The sequence below is a fragment of the Bubalus kerabau genome, chromosome 23 (genome assembly GCF_029407905.1).
Source record: "Bubalus kerabau isolate K-KA32 ecotype Philippines breed swamp buffalo chromosome 23, PCC_UOA_SB_1v2, whole genome shotgun sequence".
Lineage (NCBI taxonomy): Eukaryota > Metazoa > Chordata > Mammalia > Artiodactyla > Bovidae > Bubalus > Bubalus kerabau.
The window spans coordinates 2253273-2279754 of NC_073646.1; the positions used below are offsets into that span (position 1 = coordinate 2253273).

The 26482-nt window shown below is 52.4% G+C and overlaps 2 protein-coding genes across 8 annotated transcripts in view; both read left to right on the forward strand.

Annotated features, from left to right (window-relative positions):
- The first annotated feature begins 395 nt into the window (after positions 1-395).
- Positions 396-13371, forward strand: JPT2 (Jupiter microtubule associated homolog 2). Of its 6 annotated transcripts, none has more exons than XM_055562350.1 (6): positions 396-533; positions 3073-3212; positions 7403-7545; positions 9604-9649; positions 10452-10601; positions 13319-13371. In XM_055562350.1, exons 1-6 carry the CDS (start codon positions 490-492, stop codon positions 13339-13341), a joined length of 546 nt encoding a protein of 181 aa, XP_055418325.1. In that variant the 5' UTR covers positions 396-489; the 3' UTR covers positions 13342-13371. The 6 variants fall into 6 exon arrangements, with proteins under 6 accessions (XP_055418325.1, XP_055418320.1, XP_055418321.1 ...); XM_055562345.1 differs by lacking the exon at positions 13319-13371 and adding an exon at positions 11087-12975; XM_055562346.1 differs by lacking the exon at positions 13319-13371 and adding an exon at positions 11090-12975.
- Positions 13372-14478: 1107 nt separating this feature from the next.
- MAPK8IP3 (mitogen-activated protein kinase 8 interacting protein 3) overlaps positions 14479-26482 on the forward strand; it is a 44384-nt gene continuing 32380 nt past the window's right edge. For both annotated transcript variants that reach the window (XM_055562354.1, XM_055562353.1), the window contains exon 1: positions 14479-16490. In XM_055562354.1, coding sequence (XP_055418329.1) covers positions 16173-16490 — 318 coding nt within the window. In that variant the 5' untranslated portion in view covers positions 14479-16172. The remainder of the gene's footprint in view (positions 16491-26482) is intronic.

A 26482-nucleotide genomic window follows, 5' to 3' on the forward strand; every position in this document is an offset into this window, starting at 1 on the left:
CCCATTTCTTAGTGTTCTTGCCCCCGCGACGTGCAGGACAGAGGAACTGCTGTTCCGTTTCCTTTAGCCATGTATCCACGTGCCATTGACTGACTCGCGAAAACCAGGCTTCTCAGTATAGTCTGGACCGTGCTCACGTCGCCTCTCGGTATGGAAGCCCCCGGGTGCTGCGGGGAGTTTTGGCAAGGTGCCCGGATAGCTTCCGACCCCGCCCACCTCAGGGAGCGGGAGGACCAGCCCCTTCGGCTTGCTATCCAATGGCGACGTCCGGTCCCGTGAGCGACATCTACTTTCACCAATCATCTGCGTGTCTGGCGTGGGTCTCAGCAAGCCTTCGTCTCATGAGGCGGAGCCCGACACCGCGATAGGCTGCCGCTGCTTGACTGACGTCGGCGACTCCCAATAGGGACGAGCGGGCGGGTCTTTGACCGCGCGGGGCCGGGCGGGAAGGACGGCGCGGCGGACTAGTGGCTCGGAGCGGCGGGCGACATGTTCCGGGCACCGGACGGCGAGGGCGGCCGGGCCGGCCCCAGGTGCGGCGCGGGTGTGGGCACGGTCATATGGGGGGCGTGCGGGCGGCGGGGCTGCCGCGGTGAGCTCACAGAGCCGGGCCCTCCGCGGCCGGTTGAGGGAGGTGGGCGCGGCCGCGGGAGGCCTGAGGTGCGCCTCTCCGCACCCCGGTCTGAGCACGCGCCGCTTCCTGGGCGGGCGCGCCGCAGACACTGGCAGAGCGGTCTGCAGCGGCGGGGCGGGCGTGGCGGCGCGGCCGGGACCCCGGCCCCCTGTGGCGTGTGTGCGAGCGGACGGCCCTCAGGGCGAAGTCCCTTCATGGGAGCCCGCAGCTCGGGATTCAGGCGGCGCCCTCTTCCCAGAATCCCGCAGTCGGGGAGCCAGGCGACACCCTCGCCTCTAACCTCGGAGCCAGGGGGTGCCCTCCCCGCTAACCCTGAAGCCAGGGTACGCCCTCGCCTCTAACCCCGCAGCCCGAACCCAGGAGTCGCCCTTCCCCACTTTACTGACCAGGAAACAGGCAGGACAGCGAGTGACAGAGCAGACCGACTGGGCTTAAACGATCAGGAACACACAGCGCGCGCTGGCTCGCTTTCTGGCTTGGGGAGCACTGGGTACTGGGAGTCACGTAGAGTTGCCCGGGCTGGAGGTGTCCTGCCGTCGAGGGAGCCGGCCGCGAGGTTGAGCTGGTTCTTCCGATGCCTGAAAGTTTCCTATACTGTGAGCCCTTTCTGTGGCCCGGCCGGGCAATAAGAGCAGAGGAGTGTGGCGTTTGTGGAGGTAAACAGTACATAGAATGAAAGGATTGTTTCAACTGCTAAAACCCCTGCAAATTTGAGGGAGTCAGGTCAGTATTCAGTAGTACTCCTGGCCAACTCGTCAGTCATTAGCCCCTGTAACGGTGACCACTCATCCCTCCTGTCTGGGTCTGTGCTGATACGGGACCGGAAGTTAATCCTGGAGTGCTCATATTGAGTCAAGTTTCTGGCCCTGAAAACCGCTGTTCGGCACCCGCACCAGCTGGCCGAGGGCTGCCTCCCAGCACTTTCTCAGTTGTGTGCACTAAGGACACTCTGTCTTTGTTTACACGGCCTGGCACTGGGTGCCCTGCAAACACTGGTGCAGTTAGCGAGGACGCGCCACAAGGACCACGGCCCCTGGGCTGGCTTCCGAGCTGTGGGAGACAGTGCAGAGCGGCTGCTCTCAACTGATACCTCACTTCTCTGGAGTGTTAGTTTTTTTGAGAAGATGAGGGGAAAGTTCTTCCTTGTAGGATGCTGGAGAAGGAAAAGCCATCTTCTTAACTGGGTAATTAATTGGGAGCCTCTGCTTGGGGTGGGGCTTCCCAGGTGGTGCTAGTGGTAAAGAACCTGCCTGCCAATGCAGGAGACGCAAGAGAAGCAGGTTTGATCCCTGGGTCTGGATAGATTCCCCTGGAGGAGGGCATAGCCACCCGCTCCACTATTGCCCAGAGAATCCTATGGTCAGAGGAGCCTGGTGGGTTACAGTCCATGGGGGTGCAGAGTCAGACACGACTGAGCCACTAAGCATGCGTGCTTGGGATCCGTTAGCAGCTGCGGATCTTGAGGCTATGTTAAAGGAAGGGAATCAAGTGGTGGCTGTTAAGAGGACTAGGTCAGATTTCTGTCTTAAAGCCCTGCTTTTGTTTTCTTGCTAAGGGATTATCTGGTGTTAAAGGGATTTTAAAAGCGTCATGCTTCAGCCATTGTTAACCTGAGGTCTTTTAAGCTGTAGGGTGTTTATTTGTAAAGAACTTAATCCAAGTCTGTATTGCAGCTTGACTCTGAACCACCGGTCCCCAGTAGCTTTTATGGGACATGGGGATAGGCTGTTGAGGGGGCGGGTGGTGGGGGCAGGCCTTAACGAGCATGGGCCCCTCCAGGCAAGCGTCAGTGTTATGGTCCCTGCCTCTGCTGTGGTCTGCTTGCACTGTGTTGTCACATGCCCAGCACTGCTGCTGCTGCTAAGTTGCTTCAGTCGTGTTCAACTCTGTGCGACCCCATAGACGGCAGCCCACTAGGCTCCTCTGTCCCTGGGAGTCTCCAGGCAAGAATACTGGAGTGGGTTGTCATTTCCTTTTCCAATGCATGAAAGTGAAAAAAGTGAAAGTGAAATCGCTCAGTTGTGCCCGACTCTTAGTGACCCCATGGACTGCAGCCTTCCAGGCTCCTCCGTCCATGGGATTTTCCAGGCAAGAGTACTGGAGTGCGGTGCCATTGCCTTCTCTGGCCCAGCACTGCTGTCTGCTAATTAAAATGACAGTGAAACTCTACTGAACTGGCTCCATTTGCTTGTTTCAGGAAAACGTTTAATTTTACTGATGAGAGGTCCCAGCAGTAACTTGAGAGCCTGCACACCTCTGGAGGTCTTGGCAGAACCAAGTTGTGCCGAGAGAACCTTTATGGGAACTCATGGGCAGGTGGGGAGGTTTGCTGGCTGTCTGTGAGCGCATCGTGCCCCTCCACAGACGTCTGCCTCAGCCCCTGGACGGTGGTGCCCGGGCCAGCCACCATCGGTCCCTCACAGCCTCTCTGCTTGCAGGGCTGCAAAGCCTCCGGGAGGAGAGCCAGGCGATCGTCCAGAGGAAGCCGCGCCTCCCCGCAGGCCGGACAGGATGGCTTCTAATATTTTTGGACCAACCGAAGAACCTCAGAACATACCCAAGAGGACCAACCCCCCCGGTACGGGCCTGTGACTCTTTAATCCTCTGGCCTCTACCTGCTCTCTTTTATGCTGCTCTTTTGATTAAAAAAAAAATCTCTCTCTCTTTGTATCAGTCCTTTCAAATGCTTTCTGGTGTGGCATATCCCCTGCCGTCAGTCCTGGAGAGGAAGGGAAGTTTGATCCTGACTTAAGCTCTGTGTCCTCCAGGTCGTTCTGGACTTGCTCCTCACCTGTGAGCAGATCGTGGCCCTGTGCAGGCGCCGAGGCAGGCACACAGGCACGTGCTGGGGCTCTGCTCCCCACTGGGGAGGCTCCCCGCATCGGCTGGTGGACTCCCTTCAGGTTCTTGAACTTGCCTGCAAGCTGTGTGTTCAGAGTATTTTTAATCAGATTGTGAGCAGGATTGAAACTAAATAAAAAGGACGGCTCAGTCTGGCGTGCAGCCCTGCGGCTTCTCAGTCCTTACGCACCCTTTAGTGGCTCCAGTGGGAGCAATCTCAGAAGAGCCTTTCTCTTGGCTAATGGATGGTCCCGCTACCGTGTGTGAGTGACCACACAGTGGTAGTTACCTGAGAGGCCTTCCCCATCTGTGTCCACACGGGAAAAGCAAGGTTTGTACCATCCTTAAAGGTCTGAGAGATGCAACACAGAAGTAAGTGTTTCAGACAAATGATGAAGTCAAACAGAACCAGAGCTGGGACTGCTCCCTTCCCTGTCCTGATGCTGGGTACAAATATCGCTTCACAGACCTGGAGCAACAAAAGCAATGGATGCAAAAGCTGGATTTTCGTGTGGTTTTCAGTGGTCAGGTGGGGTGGAGGTTTGCAGTATCTTTGGATTTAGTTATGGCAGAGAAACAGGTGGTTTAGTTGGGTGTTTTTTTTTAATTTTTGGCTATGCTGAGTCTTTGTTGCTGCACGTGGCTTCTGGTTGCAGAGCACAGGCTCGAGGGCGCGTGGGCCTCAGTAGTTGTGGCTCCCAGGTTCTGGAGCAGCGGCTCAGTAGCTGTGGGGCATGGGCTTAGTTGTTCTGCAGCATCATCCCAAACCCTCCAGACCAGGGACTGAACCCGTGTCTCCTGCATTGGCAGGTGGATTCTTATCCACTACACCACTAGGGAAGCCCAAGAAGCAGGTGGTTCTTACTAACATTCTCATGCACCCAGTTGATGGGTGCAGAGCCCGAGTGCTCAGCCCTGCGCTTCCTTTGTACCAACCATGTGCTGTGGCAGGTAGACTCAAACGCGGTCGCCTAGGGGTGGGCACGCTGGCTGCCGGGGCGTAGCACCGTGGCGTCTGCAGCTGTCTCTGGGGCTTCGGGTTCTCTAGGAATTATGCCACATGGGGTGGTTCTGCTTTGCCAGGCTCTTGAAAATCTATGACCCCTTGGCAGCCTGGCTTCCTACCCAACTAGAGAGTTAGAAAACCAAAGTGTAACAACAGCCTGGGGGCACCCTGTGCTGAAACCTCTGCTCCGCGCGGTCCTGTTGTTTTGGGTTTGTTCTCTGTCCTGCCAGGGGCTCTGAGATGAGAGCTGAGCAGTTAACAAATGCTGGAATCCCCCCCGCCTCCCATCACCCAGAAGTGCATTTTAACTGGTGACTGAATTAACATGGAGAAACACTTTTTAAAAAGGAAGGCAGGAAGGAGCGAGGGGAGAAAATCACCCGTGATGAAGTCTCACCGGCAGCTGAGAAGGGAACCTGCAGGTGCATCCCTCCCGGCAGACTCACCCCGTGGACTCTGGGGAGGTCCCCCGCTGCCCGCCGACCAAGCGCGTGCGGAGCAGGGGCCTCACCCCCGGCCGTCCCTGGATGTGGACCCGGGCTGCTTGGTACCGTGTGTCACCTGCTCTCCTGGTTTAGACCTGAAGGTGGGGATGGATGTGGGCAGGCTGTTTGGTGTTTGTGGGGCCTGTGCAGGGTGCTGGCTGTCTCCACAGCCTGGGGAGATACGTGATCCCCTCTGCGGGGGAGCTGTGGCTCAAGTCCACCGGCCAGTCTGGGCCTCAGCTCCCTGGCAGCAGAATTCACCGTTGGATACAGGTTTTCCTGACTCCGGCTTACCTCCAAATTCTCCAAGTGGGGCTGACTTCCTGAAACGGCATCGCCGGGTCAGTATAAAATGCTGGTGCTTCTTCACCTGGTCTTCAGACATGTCCTCCAGGGCATCAGCAACGCCCACTTCCCACACTCCACCAGCACAGGGTCGTGTCTCCTGAGATTTGGGTCTCTAAAAAGTGTATCTTGGATTCATTTTTCTCTCGTTACGAGTGAGTTGAGCATCTTTTCCACCTTGAAAGCGGAATTCATCTTTCAGGTAAAGTGTTGAGTAGTAGACGCACAGTGTGATTACTTTTCATAAAGTTCAAAACAGAACCATGGTGTTTTTCGAGCGTGTACTGACGAAGGTGAAGGGGAGGGAACCTCCGGTTAGACTGACTCACGCTCACCTGTGATCATTGCTGGAATGTTTGCTTTGTTTGTGTCTCAGGAATTTCTCTGTGTCGTGTTTCACAGTTTTTAAAATGTCTTTAAATGAGCAGTGCTTTTAGCCAAAACCTTCAGATTGAGTTGCTTTTATTTTTGTCTCGCATTTTAAAATAAGCATAACACTCATCTTAGAATTTACTTAAGCGTGACCAGCAACAACTCAGTAACAGGCACTCGGGGGTGGCCTTGGGCAGCAGCTTTTCTGCACTTTTTGGCCTGGATCTTTTTGCTGACGACACCCAGTAACAGCAGCGTGTCTGGGAGCTTCCTCTCCGGGCCCTCCTCCGCCCAGCCCCTGTGTGCTGACTCCAGCCAGGTGCTGTCCTACAGTTGGTAGTGGCTGAGCAGGACCCAGCCCAGGGGCTGCGGGAACCTGGGCGGCTGTGGCTGGGACTGGAAGGCTTGCGATCAGCCTGATGTGACATGGATGTGTGCCTTTTCCCGCAGTCAGACCCACCTGTTCTCTAAGCTTCTCCCACCCCAGAAAGGGTTCTCGTCCTGGGTTCTGTCCTCAGAGTTCTGCTGCTCGCCCGTCCTGTTGGTGTGCGTCATTACAGCCAAGAAGTGACTGGAAATTTTAACTTCTTGGAGGCAGTCAACAAAGATCACTGCTGTAAAAATGAGCACATTTAGAATCCTAAGCTCCCACACCACCGCTGCCACGCCAGTTGGGGGGGCGGAGTAATGGAGTACCAGTGCCCTTTATCAGATCTAGCTCTTTAAGGACACCCTTCTGCCTGCAGCATGGAAGCCATGTGCCGTCCACACTGTCTTGCGCTGTTTCACTGAGGAGTGTGTCCAGCATTGTGTGAGCATTGTCCACACACGAGCTGCAGTGAATCTCGACTCCTCTCTCAGCGCCTTGAGGCGGGAGGGGCCTTTATTACCACCACTCTGAGGGTGAGGAACGGGCACAGAGGGGCTGGGTAACTCGTGTCTGGTCTCAGCTGCGTGTGGAATGCGCCTTCTTTCTCCTGTGAGATTGTAAATCTTAGCTCGGCACTCGGTGGAAGGGAGGCGCTGGTGTTTGCTGATTGCAGGGGTGACTGGCCAGAGCCATGTGCTAGAGTCTTTCTTTTAATGTCAGCATCTACGTCCCATGTCTGTGCCTCAGCCATCAGCTTATAAGAACTAACATCCGAGATGCATATTTTCAAAGTAGCTCATCAAATCGTTTCTGTTCGTCAGCAAATATGTTAAATGTCTGTAATTCACTGGCATATCTAATTGTCATTGGAAGTTCCAGCCAGATTGAGGTCAGGAGAATGACTGATAAATGTTTTCCAAATTGCAGGTTTGCCTTGAACAGGGCATGTTAATTCAGTTCTATCCATCTCACCTCAAAAGTTAGCAGCTGTTTGCCTTTAATGTATGAAAGAACTTTTCTGGGTTTAATGCAGAAGATTCTTGAGCAGAAAAATCTGAAAAGTTCAGGGTTAAGGACACTCGGGAGGAGAAAATGCTGTTTTAGACCTCCTGCCCGTCTTGCCCTTCGCAGCCAGCCCAGTGCAGTTCAGGTCCAGTGATGAAGGCCCAGCTGACCCCGAGAAGGGGCTGGGTGTGATGTGGGTCTTTCAGGATCCCTCATCAACCCAGTCACCTCACCCTCAGCCTGAACTCAGGACTGGTTGCCGTGAGGGGAGGTCTCTGAAGTGACCAGCGTGGAGGGTTTGGGTGGGTGTTCCGGGCCGCTCACCACTCTGCTTGTTTCTGCAGGGGGAAAAGGAAGCGGTATATTTGACGAATCAGGACCTATGCAAACTCGACCGCGTCTGAACCCACCGGGGGGCAAGACCAGTGACATTTTCGGGTCCCCCGTTGCTGCTGCCTCACCCACGGCGCACCCAAACAAGCCCAAGGTACGAACTGCGCTCAGAGAGCAGACCTAAGGGTGAGAAAGGCAGAGCTGGTGCCAGGCACTTGGCTAAAACAGTTCCGAACAGGTATAGCGTGCCTTAGGAGGAGACAAGGCAGGTGACGTTGCTTTTCCTGGCTGCGGCCATTAGTCATCGGGGCTGCCCTGAGTCATCGGGGAGTGTGCTCCAGCCTCGTGATGACGAGCCCTGGGGGTCCCTGGTGGCAGGGGCGGCCGACTGCAGGCAGGCCACCACTCTTCTCTGCGCGCCACGAAGAGCTGCTGAGGATACTGATAAAACTGAACTCAACACGGGGAGCTTACCTCTCGGCAACATTTCACTGTTGTCATCAGCCAGTAAGTAGAATAGATTCACCAGATGCTTAGAGTTTGTGGGTTCCCGCTACTATTTTTAAAAATCTAGTTTGTCCCCTTTGGAGAATGTCCATCTGGAAAACTGCTGACGGATAGAATCAGGCACTTAACTTAGCCAGTGTTTCTCCATGAACTGTATGTACCTCAGGATGACAGCTTCTGAGGGGAAGTTTCCTCATTCTAAAGTACTCCAGCCCGTAAATGACGAGTGAATAACAGAATTCAGAAATGACCATTTTGCAAGCTTGTAATGAAGTTGTAGATCTAGGAAGCGATCATCAGTGGCTGCTTATACATCAGAAAACAGGACACCTCCAGAAATGATGGAGTTCATGCTAGAAATTCATCACGGGCCACCTTTGAATTCTTGTCAAAACAACCAAACTTGAATCTGACCAAACCTCCTATTAATTGATGACACAGGGATTCAATCAGAGTAACGCCGAATATAGGAAACAATGTGGATTCCTTTTCAAAGACTGATGGTTGCTGAATATGTAAAGAACCCCTGCAGTTCAACAGCAAAAAGACAGACACATACCATACCCAGAGATGGGTAAAGGCAAGGGGGAGAGATGATATGGAAATCTGGGGTCGGCAGATGTGAACTATTTTATATATGATGATTAAACAAGGTCCCAGGAAACTATACTCAATAACCTGTGAGGAACCGCAGTGAAAAAGCTTATAAAGAAGAATGTATGGATGTATAATTGAATCACTCTGCCACATAGCAGAAATTAACACAGCATTGGAAATTAACTATACTTGAAAAAAATAAATTTTTAAAATTAAAAATTTCAGAACCAAAAAAGGGAGGGGGCAAAGGTAGACATTTCTCTAAAGAAGACATCCAAACAGTCAGTCAGCACATGATCAGTAGGGAGATGCAAATCAGAATCACAGAGAGAGACCACGTCACACGTACTGGGATGGCTGTTATCAAAAAGACAAAGTAAGGAATGGTGAGGACGTGGAGAAATTGGAACCCTCCTACACTGCTCTGGGGAATGCATAATGGTGGAGCCACTGTGAAAAACAGTTTGGCAGTTTCTGAAGAAGTTAAAACACAGAATTTTACTGTGTGAACCAGCAGTTTTAGGTATATAACCTCAGTTATGAAAACAAAACAGATACTTGGGGAGACCTGTTTTAATGGCATTGTTTTCAGTGACCAAAGGGTGGATACAACCCAGCTGTCCCATCACCAGGTGACCGGGTGAGCCAGATGTGCTGCGCTGCGCACATGCTGGGGATTGCTCAGCCGCAGAGAGGAGCGGGGTTCTGACACATGGGTGGGCCGTCAGTGAGAGCGCGTGCTGAGGTTAAACTGGACCCTGCGTGAGACGTTTAAGGAGTCATTAATTTTTGCAGTTCAAAGAGCTGCATCTTGGAACATTTACGGATCAGTGAAATATGGGATTTGCTTTCGAATCAGCCCGTGAGGGGGTGGGGGCTGGAAGCTGGCAAGAGTGTGGCCAAGACCAGAGTGGAGGCGGGCTGTGGAGCAGGGTTATCTGGGGGCTCACAGGACTCTTCCTGAGGCTTTGTTTCCGGTTAAAACTGTCCAAATAGACACTTTTTAAAGATAAAGTAGACCCAGGTCACCCGCACCTTTCTCCTTGTCCACCTGAGCAAGGCCGCAAGTATCCGAGCAGCGGATTCACCTGAGTTTGCCTCGTTGCAGGACCACGTGCTCCTGTGTGAGGGAGAGGACACGCCAGACCTCAGAGGTGAGCTCACTGTCCGTCCCTTCCCCAGGCTCAGCTCTGCGGGCGCTGCTGGTAGACCGGGAGGGGTCCCTGTGCCCCAGCCCACCCGCTGATGAAGACGGCAGAGTTGTGACCATGGGCGGGTTTTGTGTAGGGAGGAGGCAGGGGAAATGGGCTCAGTTACTCAGTGACAGCGTTCCCGCTGGCTTTTCTGCACCTCCTGTCCGTGCTGGTCAGTCTGGGCCTCAGGCCACAGCGTCCTCTTCTAGAAGCTGATCTTGTATAGTGAAGGGCAGAGGTCCAAAGCCTTCAATGAACTCTGACCAGAGGCTGCACTGGCAGCGGGGGGTGGGGGGGTGGGGGGCGGGGAATGCAGGGCTGCACGTTGCAGGGTGGCCTCCCCCAGGTCACCCCACGGTGGGCTGCCTGCTCGTGGGGCTGGGTGTCAGGCTCAGTCCCCAAGTGTCCCGACCTGACTGGATGCTAATTTCAGTTGATGAAGAGGTGGGAACGAGTTCAGTCAGGAAATCCAGGGAAACCTGCCTGGGCCCTCCACTTAGGATGAGCTCCTCGCCCTTCTCACTCATTCTGAGGTTTTCTTGTCAGACTTGAGGTGGTAGGGAGCAGCACCGAGGCCAGCCAGCAGCGCGGAGACAACCCCTGGGGGTTCCCCCGAGGATGGCTCAGGGCCTTCCGTGCTGACCTGGCCTGACACCGTGCCCGTGCCTGCTGCTCCAGGGCGCAGACTTTGGTTCGCGTGTGCAGCTTGCTTACCGGGTGGCGGGCAGCCACTGACGGGCCCTGTGCTGACTCTGTCCTGCAGCCAGTGCTTCACCCAGACAAGAGCCAGGCGAGCCTGGCGGCCCGAGAGAAGCAGCCCGCGTCCAGGAGCCTGCGCCTGCCGTCGACAGCCACGAACCCCGGCTGGGCCCCCGGCCTCGCTCCCACAACAAAGTCCTGAACCCGCCCGGAGGCAAGTCCAGCATCTCCTTCTACTAAGAGGCCTGCCGCGTCCCATAGCCAGACAAGAAACTCCAGAGATAGGATTTCAGATAGCGTAGTTCCTTTAGCCCACAGGAGAGGGTGGGGAGAGGGTCTCGGGTGGACACCTGAAGCTGCCGTCCAGTTCACAGTCTTCTCGAGATGAAGACCCACCTTCTGGACTCCAGGGGAGAAGGCGGGGCCCTGGTGTGAGAGGAGCTCCCGGGTGGGCGGGAGGGGAGTGGAGCCAGACCAGGTGCCCCTAAGAAGTGGGGTCTCACGTCCGTGGTGTGTTGGCTAATTGGGTATCTAGGGATCACTAACACAGTAGCAGAGCTTAAAGCCTTTGAGAGAAAACCAAAACCACGGGTCCACCACTACGGGACAGAGGAGCCACACCGGGAACTTGTTCGGCCCCAGTGTTTTTCACCTCCGTTCCAGAGATTTTCTTGAAATGTCTTGGTTGCTTTTCCTCAGCAGCTGTCAACAGAAAGCCAAAATGCTGTGTTCCGTCATATGCTTTATGGAGGGATTTTGCACCCTGCTTCTGCCCTCTCAAACCTCAGCCAGGTCTTACGTAGGAATCTGCTTTTTGTCCACGAGAGACTGGTTTAGACTCTTTACTTTACAGGCAGTCTTGCTTGTGAGTTACTCCTTTTTTCCTCATAAGCCTTAAGTCTGGGCCTTTACTCCTCACCAGTGGACTGCTCCCTTCACCAGCGACCCTTCCTGTCGGCAAAACCACTACCTTCTACAGGACTTTAAAACTACCCAGACGTATCCAGGCACTGGCGTTCTTTAAACTGTTCCTGTGTCCTCCTTTATGTTTCTGCTGACAGTGGGAAGAATAGATGCCTGAGAACCCTGGGTTCTTAGGTTTGGCTTCTTTGGTAATAGCTCAAGACCTGTTCTCAAGTGCCAGCTTTACTTCAGTAACTGTTGACTCTGGTCTGTTTCTGACGCCTTTCTAGAAAAAAGTCTGTCGCTCAGGTACACCAAAGAGGAAGGAGAGTTTTCTTAGGCCACCCTTTTAAAGCTTTGCAGAACCTCTGGGCCATATTCAGTTTCCAGACAAGACTTGGAGACCTTAGGCCAGGAGATTAAATAGTTTGGCAGTAAATTCTCAACTGGCTCATTCCATGGTATTTGCCAGCAAAGATACCAGACTGGCAAGAGTCGTGATGCTACCATCTGTCAGGGAAGTTTCTCCCATTGAGCCTTTAGAGGGCTACAGTGTCAGTGCCTGTACGCAGTCACGAGAGGCCAACAGTTGGGGTGGGGGGTACTGGTGCGAGTGCCTACTAAGTCCATACAGGTGCTGGAAGCGTCTTCATCACTACAGTGTGGCCACGCTCGTAGTGGCCTGAACACTCCAGTGCCTGTGGGAGCTCCCTGCCAGGCTCCACACCCTCCATCGGTGCTGGGGGTCCGCACGGTGCTTGCCAACCAAAGACCCGCTCCTGTCCACCTGCTGACTTTGGAGCTGAGAAACTCTCATTCCATATGATTCTCTCAAGCACCTCCTGTCTCCCTCTAGCCTTCAAGTGGTCGTTTATAAGAAAGTTGTCTGGAATTCAGAGCATTTTTTTTCCCCATTAAAAACTGACATAACTGGTGATTAGTTTTTAAGCTCAAACTCACTGACTTACACAAGTTACGATGAGATGTTCCAAAAGTAGATGTGAACTATTTATAACTGTTTTGTTGTGTTCTTTAACATACAAGAAAACAATTTGTGAATTCCACATTGGATGGCCAAGAAGACCCTGACACGGTGCTGGCCCTCGGGGCTTCAGCCTTACCGTCAGCCACACGAGGGGAAGAGCTTTCTAAATCCGTCCCCTCTCAGGGACTTTAGGGCAGAGCTGGGAACCGAGCTGGGCAGGCTGGGGAAGGAGATCACCACCAGGGCAGAGCCCAACGCAGCAGGACCGTGTCGCCTTACTCTCGTCCCCAGCTTCCCTCTTCCTTTCCCTCCTTGGGGCTGTGGGCCTGGGTTGAGGGAGCTGGGATGGTCTGGTCATGGGAGAAGCCGCAGAAAAATTTGCTCCTTTGAATCTGATGGGGGAGGCCATTTGTATTTAGAAAACGCTCTGTACATTGGGGATTCCTGTGTTTGGGAGGTTCATTAACTCTCTGCATCCTTTTCTCAGCCTCCAAGCTACATTGAGAAATTACTGGTCTGTGTTTTTATTGAGCCTTATAACATTTTTTACATGCATTTGGTGCCAACTTTTTTGTAAAGCTGTCATTGGAAACAACAAACCTGTGCTCACATCACAATGTAACCTTGAGAGGAGCCTGTTTTTTTACAAGGCAGGAGTGGGTGTAGCTGTTGAATTAAACTTAGCAATCATGTCCTCGTGCCTGTTGGTCCTGTGCACAGTGTGTGTGTGTCCACGCGAGGGTGGGCGGCTGGGCAGGCGGTCCTGTGTGCTCACGTGTTCCCTTTGCATCCATTCTCCAGAGCTTGAACTCTGCTCCTTTCCTCACAGCTCTTCATTGGTTGAAGGGGTTTGCCTTTTTATTTATTTATTTTTTAAGCCAGAAGATGCCCAAATTAATCTTCTGAAAGTTTATGGATTCAGGGTTTTTTCATTTGAAAACCAAAAACTTAGCTTCTAAAAGAATGGATGGGAATGTGGCAGTGTTCTTTTTAGTTTCTGTAAATTGAAGGTAATGATTCTTTTTTCTCTTAACACCCCTCAGTTCCCTGCAGAACTTGCCTCTGAGTTGACTTTGAAACTGCCCTGAAGCCTGGCCATGAATAGATGAAAGTGGAGTCGCTCAGTTGTGTCCGACTCTTTGCGACCCCATGGACTGTAGCCTACCAGGCTCCTCTGTCCATGAGATTTTCCAGGCCAGAGTACTGGGGTGGGCTGCCATTTCCTTCTCCAGGGGATCTTCCCGACCCAGGCATCGAACCCGGGTCTCCAGCATTGTAGACAGACGCTTTACCAATCTGAGCCACCAGGGAATTCATGAATAAAGTGCTGAGCTATTAGAATCTGCCTGTAGATTCGCGTCCTATAGAAAAAGCATAGATTGTTTTTCCTTTCTATATATTAGCCATTTTCATATGTCCTGCAAGCACACTTGATATCCTTACGTGCATTAAGTGGACTGGGGGAAATGGAGCTACTTAGCCTGCCTGGAAAGCCCCCTAGAAGCGTCACCCTGTTCTGCCAACTACCAGGACAGCACTCGAGAGAGAAACCTGACATAGGTGAGCTGGCACTGTCTTCACTTGTTCATCTGAAGATGTTTCTGAGAGTCAGCGTGTGCTCCCGGGACGGGTGGGGCAGCGGCACCACTTGGAGCAGCTGCTCCAGCCGCGGCCAAGCCCTGAGGTCTCAGCCTCAGTGACTTGTCGCAGCCTGTTTGTCTCCAGAGGCCAGGCAGTGGCTGAGTCAGAGGACCAGGGAGGCTCCCCTACGTTATGGGGCAGAAAGGAAAACACCTAAGGGCTCCCTCTTCAGTTCTGTGCCTTGTCTAGAAACACACTGGCTCTTCTGACAGTGAAACTTGTTCTAACACCTTTGTGAGTCGAACCCTGCAAGGATGTGTCTCCTCCCAGGTTATCCTGTTAATTTCTTCTGAACTTTTGTTATGTTCTTAATCCTTAGCATTCTTGGAGCTCAGGAATGAAGTTTCGTGTTATATGTGTGACTACAAAGTACAACATTTGGGATGAATACTTAGAAATTAAAGTAGAACTTTTGAAACCTGTGTGTCTGGACATCTTACATTTTAGGGTCTTAAAATGAGAAAAAAAGCTGAAGAGCCAATTATCTTTACAAATCTGAAAGGAAGCAAGTTCTAATTCAGTTAGCTTGAGCTCTGAGTGTGCTAGTATTCAGTAAGCATCAAAAATTATCCAGCATATCATTTTGTTAAAACTTAATTTTCTCTAACCAATTTCAAGTAATAAATCTGCCCAAACATGTTGTGAAAACTAATAAGGTTGATGCCAAGTCATTTGGCTTCTCACTGTTGTGGTGGCTGCTGTACTCTATTAGATATTGCAGTAATTCAAAAGGGCCCACATTTCCGGGAGAGGACTAGGGCAGAAATCGAAAACATTCCCCAAAACATTCACAACCTTCCTCTGTTAACTTGTTCACCAGAAGAAACATTTCATCTGTCCTGGCTTATCATTTTGAGAAAATAAAACTAACGTCTATATTTATTGCATGCTTAACTATTTGCTAGAGATGATACTAAACTCCTTTCATGGTCTTCCTAACGTTCCCAGTAGGTCGGTGATTGTTTCAGGCTCAGTTTTCCAGTTGGCCAGGATCAAACCCCAGGCAGGCTGAATGCGAGACTGAAAGCTCCAGCCATTACTCAGTAGAGGGGTGAGCATCCATACAGCAAGGGGAAGAATGTGCAACAGTATTTAGGGCATGACCCAGAGGAACGTTCATGGGTGCAATCAGGTTAGCGGGACTTCACTTTGAAGCACTGCATCAGGAAGGAAGGGATAAAAAGCATTTCTGTTGGCACTAAGCTGCCACTCATGGGTTTTTGATCAGGATTCACACCATCTGTGTGGTCCCCAAAGCTGAAAGTGTATGTCTTGGGTTCACGGTCTCAGATGTCAGTGGAACAAAATGCAAATCAAGTGGCTAAAAGTGGAAGAAATAAGGGCCTATAAAAACTGGTAGAATTAGTCAAACAGGACAAATGGAAACTTAACCGTTGAGGGACTTCCCGCCATCACTGCAGGGGGCACAAGTGCCATCCCTGGTCGGGGGAACTAAGAAGATCCCATGTGTCCCGCACCCCCCAAAAATAGCTGAAATTAAAAACCTGGTGTAGGAGTTAGGTTACACAGCTTAAGTGAAACTGGGAAATAAGTTACACAGTATCAGGACACAGAAGTGAACTAAATGAGAGTTCGTTACTGGATTTAGGATGAGCCGTCAACTTGCGGAGGGAACACGGGAGGGCGCGGGCACTGGGGAGGGAGTTGGGAGAGCCTACTCAGGAGCAAGCAGTGCAGTGCAGTGAAGGTCCACAGCGACCAGGCCGGCACCGCGGGCACCTCAGGGGAGGGAGGGGCGCGCGAGGATACCGCCCATTTCTTTGTAGGCAAGGGTGGACACACGGACGCTCGCTAAGTCCCTAAATCGTACAGGGTCATTTATATATACTCTTCGGAGAGACGCCGTCACTTTATAAAAGTCCACTCCGGCGGCGCGGGCGATAGCGCCTCGGACACGCGTGACGGGAAGCGTTCCCTGCCCCCCTCGACCGAGCTTCCGGCCCGGGGACGGGCTTCCTCCTACGTCACGGCCCCTGCGACCCCTAGCGGCTCAGCGCCGCGGGGCCCCAGCGGGCTCCACCCCACAGTCTGGCGGGCGGGACTTCCGGGCGGCGGGACTTCCGGCAGCTGAGTGACGGGCGCAGCATCAGCATCAGCATCAGCGGCGGCGGCTGAGCCCTGAGGCGATAGCGGCTGCGGCGGCGACGACGGGCCGCGGCCTCCGGACGACGAGCAGCCGGGGCGGGAGGGCGCGCCGGCGGACAGCGGGCCGCGCTGGCGGCTGCGGTGGCCACGATGATGGAGATCCAGATGGACGAGGGCGGCGGCGTGGTCGTCTACCAGGACGACTACTGCTCGGGCTCGGTGATGTCGGAGCGGGTGTCGGGCCTGGCGGGCTCCATCTACCGCGAGTTCGAGCGCCTCATCCACTGCTACGACGAGGAGGTGGTCAAGGAGCTGATGCCTCTCGTGGTGAACGTTCTCGAGAACCTCGACTCGGTGCTCAGTGAGAACCAGGAGCACGAGGTGGAGCTGGAGCTGCTGCGCGAGGACAACGAGCAGCTGCTCACCCAGTACGAGCGGGAGAAGGCGCTGCGCAAGCAGGCCGAGGAGGTGCGTGGGCCGGCCGCGCCGGGGCCCCGCCCGGGGACCCCCGCCCCGCCCCGCCCGGGGACCCGCCCTCAGCCCCCTCCCTGCGCGGGCCCTAGCTCCCGCCCCGCCCAGCCCACCAGTGCCCCCGAGCCCCGAGCCCCGAGCCCTACCCGGGGTGAGCCCTACCTGGGGGTGAGCCCGACCCTCGGGATGAGCCCGACCCCAGGATGAGCCCGACGGGGGAGTGAGCCTGACCCGGGGGTGAGCCCTGGCTCCCCTTTCTTCTTGGCAGGCTGCTCCAGCTGGGAGCCCCAGCCCTGAATCACCTGGCGTCCCTGGGGGACCTTGCAACCTAAACCTTCCCGGGCCTCCTTTATATCCCCCTCTCATTGCAGACGCCAGTTCGTTTTGCTTTTGTATGTTTTGCGCAAACGTGTTCTAGACCGCAGTTACTACTTCTGGTTTGCTGCAATTCTAAACCCTTCCAGGAATGGGATTTATGGTCTTAGGGTTCTGCGGCCAGAAGAGGTGTTGTCGGATCTTTTCTGTGCCTTTCTGACCCAGTGTTTTGAGGGTCGGTGACTTGGGTGAATTTGGTGACTGACGTAAACACATAACCAAAGCCATGGTTAGATTGCTTTTCTTGCATCAGATGAAAGACTCCAGGTTTCTGGAGGTGAGTGCTCTGTTCTGTGGTTTCCTCCGTTGGGAAGATGGTCAGCTTATGTGGGAAAGGCTGAGAAATTTCACTGTGGCTTCTGAGAAGATAAAAGAATTTTGAAGTGTTCAGTCGTCCTCTCGGATACCTCCACAGCCTGGAGCTCACTTATTTGTGAACCCGTTAGAAGAGTCATGCATTGCAGGGAACATCTCTTACCTTCGTTCATTCACTGTGAAATCTTTAGCCCCATTGGCAAAGCCAGGTGGATTCAGGGGGCCCGGGTTCTCCTTCCTGCTTTGTGTCTGTGACCTTGTCCATGTTGCCTGCCCCTCTTCCAGATTTTGATTTTCCATCAGTCATATGAGTTGGCTGCCCCGGGTGATCTCTAAGCCCTGAGATTCTGATGTTCCAGGCACTAGGTGATGCTCTTTGCCTTATGAATAGGAAGTTTCTTATTAAATGAGTTAAATTTCTTTTTAATTAATTTGGGCTAACTTTTTTTTATTTTAGTATTGAAATGGAAGGTTGCTTCAGTATCTTGGTGTTTCCTTAAGGCAGGGCAGCTTATGTCCTCTTCGTTTGGTTTAAAGCATGTTTATAAAATTCCACCATGCCTTGTGTTGTCCCTACTTACGGTGGCTTATTTTGTTCCGGGGTTTTCCATCCATCTGTCAAAAGGAGGTTGCCTATTGATAAGGGTGCCAGGCTCCACCAAAACTGATTTAGGACTCTCGACTTAAGGGGGTGCAAGAGCTTGTGGAATTCTAGAGTTCAGAGTGGCCCTAGGCATTTACTGGGAAAAGAACTGGCCCCGACTGGGGGTGGGCCAAGGTCACATGGCCTAGAAGAACCAGGCCAGGACCCAGTCTGCCCTCACCCCTGACTTCTTTCCATGTCATGCTGCTGTGGGAGGGCAGAGAGCTGCACCCCCAGGCTGGAGCGCTGGGGCTCCCCTCGCCAACCAGGGCCAGTGGCTGCCTCGTGCTGGGCAGCACCGCCCACTCCTCTGACTGCTCTCAGCCGCCATTTGATGCCTCACTGAGGTTCTGAGTAGGTTTGTTTTCTTTCGTCCTGTATCTGTGTGGTCAATGTAGTGGACAAGAAGAAACTCAAAGGAGAAAGATGGACAACCTTCAGGTTGAGAATCCTAACATTCTAGCCTAAGAATTAGCTCTGTGTGGATGAGGCCTCTGCTCTGCTGTGCTCAGTTCAAGTGTAGCCATGACGAGAGTGCTTCTGGCGAGAGTGCTTCTGGCCTTCCCGCTGCCGCCCGGTGCTCGGGCGGCCTGGGGAGAGTGCCCTGGAGGCCGAGCCCCACCCCCGCCCCCACCATTACGAGCTGCTGAGCAGAGCCACAGAGCGCATGAGCGCTTGGCTGGTGGGCAAGCGGGCTGTGATCTGATGCTTATAATGTGCCCTTGGAGAGACTTCATGTGAGGTTACAACCAAGAAAAGGGCCAGGGACTTCCCTGGTGGTCCAGTGATTGGGACTTGGCTTTCCAGTGCAGGGGGCGCGGGTTTGATCCCTGGTTGGGGGGCTAAAATCCCACATGCCTAGGTGCTAAGAAACGGGGACGTAGAGCAGACAATATTGTAACAAATTCAAAAGATCATCCACTTCAAAAAATCTTTAAAAGAAGGAGGGGGGCAAACTCTGTGACCATTTTTGCACTTGAGCTCATTTACTAAATCCAGCAGACAGAAAAGACATGGTGGCCTGGCTTCTTTTTGCAGGCGGGGCCTGAGAGCAGAGATGAGGGCCTGAGACCCGGGAGCTGGCCCAGCCCCGGCTGCAGGCGTGTGTGTGATGCAGAGTGGCTCCTGCTCTGGGGTCACCCTGCTCAGGAAGGCTTAGTCAGAGCTGAGTAACCTGAGCCGCTGCAGCCTTCCAAGCACTCGGAATCTGCAGAGTTAGAGGGAGCCTGGAGCAGGGCAGATAGCCCTGCCCCACACTTCTTGACCGTAAAAGCCGCAGTGAGAGGTGGCGAGTATGTTCTTGTCCCCAGGTGGCTCATCCATGGGAGAGACGGTAGCTAGAGACATTGGAGCCCGGGAGGGGGCCAAACAGAGTCTGCAGGCGCTGGGGTGCCAGCCTCGCCTCTGAGAGCCACACGCCCTGCAATCCATCTCCCCCTTTCTGGCTGCCCTGGCCACATGGCACCCCCTGTAAAGCCGGTGGGTTGCCAGAGGTGGCACATTGCTTTCATCTCAAGTGCCAAGTTCCATGATGAGCTGTTGTTTGCCTGGAGAATTGCGGCAAGGCCGATCTAGCCAAGTCAGGGAAGAGCACCTTGATGGGGTGGCCTCGGCTGGCCAGCCTGGGGCGCCTTGATCTCTGACCATGAGGGTTTTGTCCTTGTCATCAGGGCCAGCGAGTCCCACTCAGACTTGCAGGGCTAAATGGATGCTGCTGGCTTCTGGAACCTCTACAGAGACCTTAAAAATGCTGAATCTGTGTCCTATACAACGTGTTTAAAACGCACTGAGTTCTTTCTCAATGGGAAAGAAGGTTGGAAACAGGCATTTGATCAAGACGGCCAGGAGCGAGTGGGCGGCCCAGGCCACGCTGCCCACGGCAGCCCCAGGGAGGCTCGGGCCGAGGTGGTGTTGGCTCTGATCCTGGGCAGCGCAGGGCTCAAGCTCCGGCTCACAGGAGGGCAAGTGTCCGAGAGACAAGGTGTGGGTTTCTTAGCCTTCCTCTGCCTGAAAATCTCCTTGGCCCTAAAGAACCTACTACTGACACGTCCCCTCCTCCTCGTCAGCGACTCCAGTGCGGTGAGATGGGGCTGTGGGTGTTTGCTCAGTGTTTATAAGCTAGACAGTTTATTTCTATCTGAAACTGTGTCGAATCGCCTTGTACAAAAGTAAGGCTTTCCACTGAGAGTTATTTGTACAGCATGAGGCTGGAGGGGGCAGAAGCCATCATCCGACTCTACAGTGAGAGGCTCACTTGGCATTTTCCATAAGTGAATTAACATACCGAATCAGGAGGTTTTCTTCCTACGTGCCACGTTACAGACAGTAGACTCACCCCTGCTTGGACAGGTATGCAGTTTCTTCTTCTGCCATGTTGTCGTTTTTTTTTTTTTTTTTTTTTTTTCATTTTCATTTTATTTTTTTTTCAGTTCTTAGCTTTTCTTAGAGGAAGCTATTAAGATTTGGTGCCTGGATCTGCCTTGCATGGTCGCCTCTAAATATTGGCCCATTAGAGCTCTACAGTCACACCAGACTCTTCCTAAACATGGAAACAAGCAGGCCCCGCAGGGCAGAGAGTCTCTGTTTCCTGCTCAACCAGGGCCAGTGCCCTTCTGGTCCTCCCTGCTCCAAGGTCGGGTCCCACAGAGATGCCAGCTGCCTGTGCGTGTGCTCCTGAGGCAGGAGTGTGGCTCTCCTCTGCCCCTGCCCCGTGCTGAGCTCTCTGGTTCCTGGAGGGCAAAGCCGCTCTCTCTGGTTTTCAGCCATCCATCCATCGTCTGTCTGACACAGCTCTGCGTGAGGACAGAAATTTCCGCTGTGTTGTATCCACACAGGATCATACACTTCACGTGTGGCTCAGGCTCCTGAGGATAAGTTTCTATTATTTATATGTAATTTAAATTAATTTAAGTTTAAATAGCCACACGTGGCTGAACCGGGGAACTGGGTGGTGCAGCCGTAGATGGTGTGGCTCAGTCCTGTAAGGGCAGGCAGGAAATGATTCTGTGACTTGTTTCATAGCCTCCGGTAAGACAAGAAGGAACTTAAAAGGGGGAGTGTTTTTCCTTCAGTGAACATGTTCTACAAAGAGAGGAGACCCCAAAGTGTAGCAGGTTTTGAAACAGGAGAACAGAAGAAAATATTAATGAGGAAAAAAAAAAAAAAAAAAAAAAGGGTATTCTAGCTATTTAGGAAACAGCAGAGAGGTGATGAAATTCTCAAGAGGCTGAGGAGAGGTCTGGAGGGAATGCCCAGCACCTCGAAAGCAGCCTGTGCACACGGCTCACAGTTAGACCATGGAGCCCGGCCTTCTGTTCTGTTCTTTGTGAGGTCAGAGCACTAAAGACATTGGAGCCTGAGAGGGGGTCAAACAGAGTCTGCAGGCGCTGGGGTGCCAGCCTCGCCTCTGAGAGCCACACGCCCTGCTTGTAATGTTTGAAGTGTGCAGTTTGGTGACTTGACACGTCTACACCCGCGAAACCATGCTCACAGTCAAGATGACGCTGACCTTCACCGTCCCCAGAGTTTCCTGCGCCCCTGCCCCCAGGGTCTCTCCCCGCGCCCCACTCCCCAGGTGACCGCAGGCTGCTCTCTGTCGCTGTAGCTTGATGTGCACTTTCTAGAACTTGGTTCAAACGGAATCCCACAGTATGTGTTCTTGTCTGGACAGGCTTCTCTCACGGGCGAAACGACTAAGGTTCACCCGGGTTGTGGTCCTCCTTTCATCCATCTTGTCCTTGCCGAGTGCAGCCTGCTGTGGGGTGTCGATCAGTCCCCTCTGGAAGACGGGCAGGAGAACTGGGCGCTTAGAATGCAGTAGTAGCTGGCAGGGTGTCCCAGGAGAGCGTCCCTGTCACCGGGACAAGGAAGGCTCACTCCCCTGGAAGGAAACATTCGCCAACACCCAGAGCCGTGGAGTCATAAGTCAGTGACCTTGTCTGAGCCCCTCGTGGTCGAGAGATTTGGGAAGCACCAGGTTCGGCAGAACGCAGCTCCAGTGGCGGTTCATGAGGCAGGGTCAGGGCACTTGGATTCTGATCTTCAGCAGCGGTGGGCTCCTGGCCCTGCCTCTGCTCCAGCGCCCTGGGGCCCTGCTTCCGCTCAGCTGCAGCTGGGGCTCCTGCCCCCTGCCCCCGTGTGGCCCCTTACAGCCCCCTCCCCCAGCAAACTGGACCCAGATCCGGGCGGATCCCCCCGCGTGAGGCCTCGGGCTTGCAGTGTGCGCTTCCGGACACAAGACGCCGTCCTTTGGTCTCTACTGTTGGGCTGAGTGAGAGGGAGGTAAAAGCCAAGCAGGTTAGGAAACTGAAGTTTGTGTAAACTGCTCAGAACGCTTCAGAGAGCGCAACCTACTGGATAGGAACTTCCCCCAGGGAAGTTTCTCCCAGGTCCAGACACTTAGTTTTCATCTTATCTTCCTTTTCGTTTCCTTCCTCTGGTACCAACCATGTCATATATAGTAAAGAAATGTAATATGGATTTCAACATGCAAAGTATATATTAGTATTTAACATAAAATACTTAAATAAATATATAATGTATTAAAGTGTGTAGATTTTACACACACACATCTTTCCTGTCTATCTTACCAGCTCTTGAAAATCGGTGTGAATTAAACCAATGCCGTTTGTTGGGATTCCTTTCAGGCAGATGCTGATCCAGTGGTCCCTTTAACCTCAATGAAGAATCTTTGCTTTTTTCTGAAATGAATCCAACCTAGTGCTTGGGTTCCTTTCCACTGTCCTGATAGCAGGGTGCATGCGTGCTAAGTCATTTCAGTCGTGTCCAACTCTGTGCGACCCTATGGACTGTAGCCCGCCAAACTCCTCTGTCCATAACTCCTCTGTCCATGGGATTATCCTGGCAAGAATACTGGAATGGGTTGCCATGCCCTCTGCCAGGGATCTGACCCAGGGATCGAATCTGCGTGTCTTATGTCTCCCGCATTAGCAGGCAGGTTCTTTCCCACCGGCACCGCCCAAGAGGCCCAGCCTGATCACAGACACATGTCTGAAGCTTGAATGCAGACATGCCCTCCCTCCCTCTCCCACCTGCCCACACTGCACTGTAGACTAAACGATAGCAGTCAAGGGATATGGGAAGAAAGCTGGGAAAAACCTCCAAGGTGTGAGGTCTCACAAGTTCATCACATCGGTAAACACTCGATTGTGACAGAAGTCACCGACAGCAGCTGGGCACTAACTGTCGTCTGGAGAGGGGTCTCCCTGGGCACAGAGCCTGCACTGCTCTGCCTGCCTCAGATCAGACACCCCAGAAGAGGCTTTTTCTTTTGGAAATGCACTCTGCACCTCACCCTCAGGAAGGAATTATGTGCAAAAGAACAAAATCTTTGATTCCTGTTGAGTATATTTCAGTTCAACCAGAATTGAATTATCTCCTGTGTGTGACCCTTGCCTAAAGAATATATATAAGAGGGAAGGATTGGAGTTAATGTCTTAATTTACTTTGCCTTTAAGTAAAATAACCCTCGGTTGTGAACGTTACCAGAATTCTAATGACTGTGCTACCAGGAGTGATTGCCTAGTGACCTCTCTCGCGTTCTGGACTTGGGGTTGCTGGCTTCTGTTGCCTTAATTTTGTATTTGACACAAGCAGTCAGTTTACTCCTGAAGTTGGATTTTATGTATAGACTGGGAAGAATGCTCTCGATCAATGGGACACTGAGAAAAGCCACCTTGATTCCTGGATTTTACAAGAGCCCACATCTCAGGTTACTTCAGTGTGTACCTTGAAATTCACCAAGAAGTAAATTCCAAAAGCTAAAGCTGAGTTTAATTTTAAAACAGAGCCATTTTTTTTAGTGGGAGGGAGGGGAAAATATATCTTAGAAACAAAACCTGCAAAGGGGACTGTGTGGTAAACTGGTATTTAGACGTGGAAATCAGGGGTTTCCCAGCCCAGCATTCCGGTTAAGTCACCCTGATGCCTTTTCCTCAAGTGTCAGTTTGTCATTGCTCTTTGGGGGCAAAAGATTTCTTGTGAGATGACTTTGAACCTCTGTGTGTTACTAGGCGCTAAGTGACACTTGGAATAGCCTTGGTTGAACAGATGACATTTCCAAACAAACTCAGATCTGTGGTGCATGTAATTGACACATCATTGGTGTGTGTCTTTTCACTTGGCTGTGGCCAAGCCTTCTGGGGGTGTCCCAAGGACATACCACGTGCGAACCATGTCTCAGACAAGAGATTCATTCTGTTTCACCATCCAGCACCAGGCCAACCCACTCAACCCAAATGCTATCAATTAAAACTTTTATTCCTCTCATCCCCATTTGTATTGGATACATTGGCCATATTCAATAACAATGGAAAAATGTTTAGCTTTCTTATGGAAGACTTCTTTATAGAACTAACTTACCCTGTGCCCCACCCCTGAAAATTCTTGACTCTCTTAAATCTTAAGCAAATGATCTAGGACTTTCCAGATGGTCCAGTGGGTAAGACTCCGAGCTCTCAATGCAGGGGGCCTGGGTTCGATTCCTGCCTAGGGAACTAGACTCCGAATGCTGCAACTAAAGATCCTGTGTGCTGCAACTAAGACCCAGTTCTGCCAAATAAATAAATGTTTTTTAAAAATAAAGTAAATGATCTGCAAATACAAATACTTTCTGCTTCCTTGAAAACATCTATTGGATCTTTGTGACCTTAACCCAGTTAAAAGAGTTCCCTCCTGACCTGTAGCCCCGCCTCCCCCAGCTGCTACCTCCTTTCCTCACTTCACCCCCCAGCCTCCAAGCCCCCGCTTCATTCCACCAATCGCTTCTCGTTTGTCTTACTTCATCCCAAGTCTAGCCCTAAGGATTGCTTACACAAAGCAAAGATTCAATAGCTGCTCCAAGAGATTTCCCTGGTGGTCCAATGGCTAAGGCTCCCCGCTCCCAGTGCAGGGGCCCAGGCTCGATCCCCTGTCAGGGAACCAAATGCCACAACCAAAGATCCTGAATGCCGCAATGAAGATCGAAGAGCCCGTGTGCCACACCCAGCACAGCCAAATAAATAAAAATCAATGTTTTAAAAATCAGTAAACTAAATAAAGAAAATGATCTCTAAATAAAGTATGTTCTGCTTCGTTGAGAACACCTATTGCACTTCTTGTGACTTTGACCCAGTTAGTAGAGTTCCCTCCTAACCCCTCTCCCCGCCTCCCCCAGCTCATTTTGGAGAACTCTGATTTTCATCCACTTTTCCGCACTCACTTCACCACCAGCCTCGAAGCCCCTACTTGATCCCATCAGCTGCGCCTCACTTGTCCAGGGGATTCTTACTGCATCCCAAGTCTCACCCCGAGCAGCAGTACCTGTTTAGTCTTGGCCAGGCACTAGTCCTTCACATAATTTATCCCTCATAATATTTGACGAAGGTGACGTTGAATCTTCTGTTTCAGTTAAAGAGCTAGCTTGCCTCTTCATTAACTAAAATTACTGTAATGATGTTATAAGAGTCTTTTCAGGAGGAGAAGAAAGAGGACATCTTTCAAGCTTAGAGCAGCGTGTTGTGTATGTGATACTTCCGTGGGCACAGAGCCCCTGAGGTGCCCGTAGTCAGCTCTAGGCTGACCCCGGAGGCAGTGGGCAAGGAATGGCTCCTCCGCAAGTGCCAAGTGCGGTGGTCGCCAACCCGCCAAGGGCCTTCAGGGTTCCGGTGCTGGTCCAGCCCAGCAGAGAGGCCGAGGGCTGGCCCTCTAGTTGGCGGAGGTCCCCTGTGAGTTTCTTGGGGCTTCTCATTCATCTGGGGAGATGCTGCCACCCGATGGCGATCACGAAACAATGAGCTGATTCATGGCGTGACCAGGCCTCTGGGGACTGTCATCTGCATTGGATTTTTTTTTTTCTTCAAGTATTTTGTTTTAAATCAAGAGTTACTCAATGAAACACTTACTGAGCTTCCCTGGTAGCTGGTAAACAATGCAGGAGACCCCGGTTCTATTCCTGGGTCAGGGAAAGCCCCTGGAGAAGGGATAGGCCACCCACTCCAGTATTCTTGGGCTTCCCTGGTGGCTCAACTGGTAAAGAATCTGCCCACAATGCAGGAGACCTGGGTTCAATCCCTGGGTTGGGAAGATCCCCTGGAGAAGGGAAAGGCTACCCACCTCAGTATTCTGGCCTGGGTCGCAGAGTCGGACGTGACTGAGCAACTTTCACTCACTCATCAGCTTTTCAGGCAAGAATACTAGAGCAGGTGACCATTTCTTCCTCTGGAGGATCTTCCTGACCCAGGAATCGAACCTGTGTCTCTTGTGTGGCCTGCATTGGCAGGCCAATCCTTTACCACTGGTGCCACCCGTGGACCGAGGAGTCTGGCAGGCTACAGTCCATGGGGTCGCAAGAGTCAGGCACAACTCAGCAACTAAACCACCACCAGCACCACCTGGGAAGCCCCTCTGTGTTGGATTTAGTGACCACCTATCAGGACGGATTTAGAAACATCTCACTGACCCCCTTAATCTGCTTTCTCTTACATTGCCTTTTGCTTCAAAATCGTTTTAGCTGACTGTCAACTATGAGATGCAGGTAACAAGATGAGATACAGGTGGGAATCGTAGGGAAATGGTTGGCACCGCAGAGTGCTCTTCTTTGTGTAAAACCTTGGTGTTCCAGCTTGGACGCAAGCCCAGGCTTGGTTTACAGGGAGGG